The sequence below is a fragment of the Etheostoma cragini genome, chromosome 11 (genome assembly GCF_013103735.1).
Source record: "Etheostoma cragini isolate CJK2018 chromosome 11, CSU_Ecrag_1.0, whole genome shotgun sequence".
Taxonomy (NCBI): Eukaryota; Metazoa; Chordata; class Actinopteri; order Perciformes; family Percidae; genus Etheostoma; species Etheostoma cragini.
Genome location: NC_048417.1, coordinates 27,365,868 through 27,367,885, shown reverse-complemented (window position 1 = coordinate 27,367,885; position 2,018 = coordinate 27,365,868). Strand labels below are relative to the sequence as shown.

At 36.4% G+C, this 2,018-nt stretch overlaps 1 protein-coding gene across 1 annotated transcript in view; it reads left to right on the top strand.

The window, feature by feature from the left end:
• The window catches only part of LOC117953299, a 26,460-nt gene extending 24,517 nt beyond the window's left edge, over positions 1-1,943 (top strand). The window contains exons 3-7 of the mRNA XM_034886185.1: positions 38-175; positions 513-623; positions 725-772; positions 1,506-1,587; positions 1,757-1,943. Of these exons, the coding sequence (XP_034742076.1) occupies positions 38-175; positions 513-623; positions 725-772; positions 1,506-1,587; positions 1,757-1,851 (474 nt within the window). The 3' untranslated portion in view covers positions 1,852-1,943. The remainder of the gene's footprint in view (positions 1-37; positions 176-512; positions 624-724; positions 773-1,505; positions 1,588-1,756) is intronic.
• The last annotated feature ends 75 nt before the right edge of the window (positions 1,944-2,018 follow it).

The following is a 2,018-nucleotide window of genomic DNA, read 5'->3' as shown; positions in this document are numbered from 1 at the left end:
CTTATCTTTGTTTTTACATTATAAACGTTTTTGACAGGCAAAACAAACCAGGATCAAAGAGGCAGCCAGCAACCAGGTGTTACAAAACCTAAAGAATGTGTCTCAGAAGAGGGCCCTAGACACACAAGGTCACCACTGCATTTCTGAGGATGAATCTCCACAATGTGTTCATGGGGTAAGGCATACTTTTTTCTTGAGCAGGTGGCTATGATGTTTACAACACCAAAAACTGTGGTGTCCTTCGGACATTTCCTTAACAGGTCTTGACATGAGAAAAATGTGATAGAATGTTTTCGTCCTGTGAATCTAGCATCTATTATTCCTGTTTGTGTTAATTATTATGGTAGTTTGTCCATTTTAGTTTTTAAAAACTAAACCATAGTTAATGCCAACGTACACTTAAGTGATGTATCTTCTTTTTTTTCTAGTTAAATATTGTAGTCTCTACTACAAATGAAATTTCAGGATATGATTAATAATTTTCCTACTTTTATATAAATGTTTTTCTTCAGGGAAAGCGAGCAAAGATTTACAAGGCAGCAAGACGTGTGCTTTTACCCCTGGCATCCAGTCCCAGTTCTGATGACGCCACATACATAGGGAGTCCAAAACGGCATGACATTGTAAGTCATACTTCTTTCATAGCTGTTGTGTACTCTCAAACACATATTCTTTCTCTGTTGAATTGCTTCTCAAAGCTCTTTTCTCTTTTCACTTTTTTCAGGACCATGCCTCAGATGAAGACTTAGGTTTCTCCTCAGCCCAGAGAATGGCAAGTACATTTATATTGAATATTATATTATTATGATGATAAAATTATATCATATTGATTGAGTATGTCAGGCAAAGGTCAGAGATCTTACACCCAGCTGCATGTAATACTTTATCTCACAATTGTTACATATCGTATTTCTTCCAATAAACTCCTTTTGGCTGTCATGTGCATACCAACTAAGCATAATGTATTTCATTTACTGTTATTTAATATATTTGACAATATAATCATTTTAAAACACCTTTCATTAAGTTTTGTCCCACGCGGTAGTGTGGATTAGAAGAGTGTCCTTTAAATACAGTATTTTCTTAGAGAAATAAAGTGTATATATAGAAGTGAAAAGCATGCACATGCGTTTGTCTAAAAATATTATCATTAATAACAAATAAGGGCTAATAATATTAAAAAATGTATTTATATAGAACCTTTAGAACAGCATTTATTATAATTACAAGTGTGCACAGGATGGGATCACAGCTGTCAGATTGTCATTCACAGATCAATCAGTCAGCATGACAGCTGGACAAACTGTAGTGTTTGTCTTTTGTGTTTATTCTGATTCAGAAAAACAAGCATAAAATAATCACAATCTATAACATACAAAATGAACACAACAATATATCTGCCGCTGTTTCCTCCCACGATTCCTCACATCAGGTTCTGTAAATGTCTGTGGTACCTTTATGAGGTTTAATGTGATTGTAATCTCTTTTTTTCTCTTTCCTGCCAGGTACTTCATTCTCCCTTGACGGGTGATAATACTGAAAATGGCATGGCACCTGGAATGAATGAAATCATGTCAGCCCTTCATGGTTGGTGTTCAGATTGGAATTAGAGGGGCTGACATGTCAAAACACAGTATATTTATTAAACAGTGATTCAGGGTGTTTCCACATTATTGTCAGGTACTGAACTTAAGTAACATTACGTTGACTAACCAACAAACCAAATGTTTTCCCCCTTACTGTTACATTCACCTAGACCTGCCAGAAATGATTAAATTATTGAGGGAGTGTGTGGAGTGTGTCCGGGCATTGATGTCCTCGTTCGGGGGGACCCCTTCATCTGCGATGTAATCTTCTTCTGTGGACAGTGCAATTGAAATGGTATGTTATAATTGAGGGATGAACATATGTATTCATTACTTGATAGTTCATTCACAAAGTATTCTACACTCACCGGCCACTTTATTAGGTACCCCATGCTAGTAACGGGTTGGACCCCCTTTTGCCTTCAGAACTGC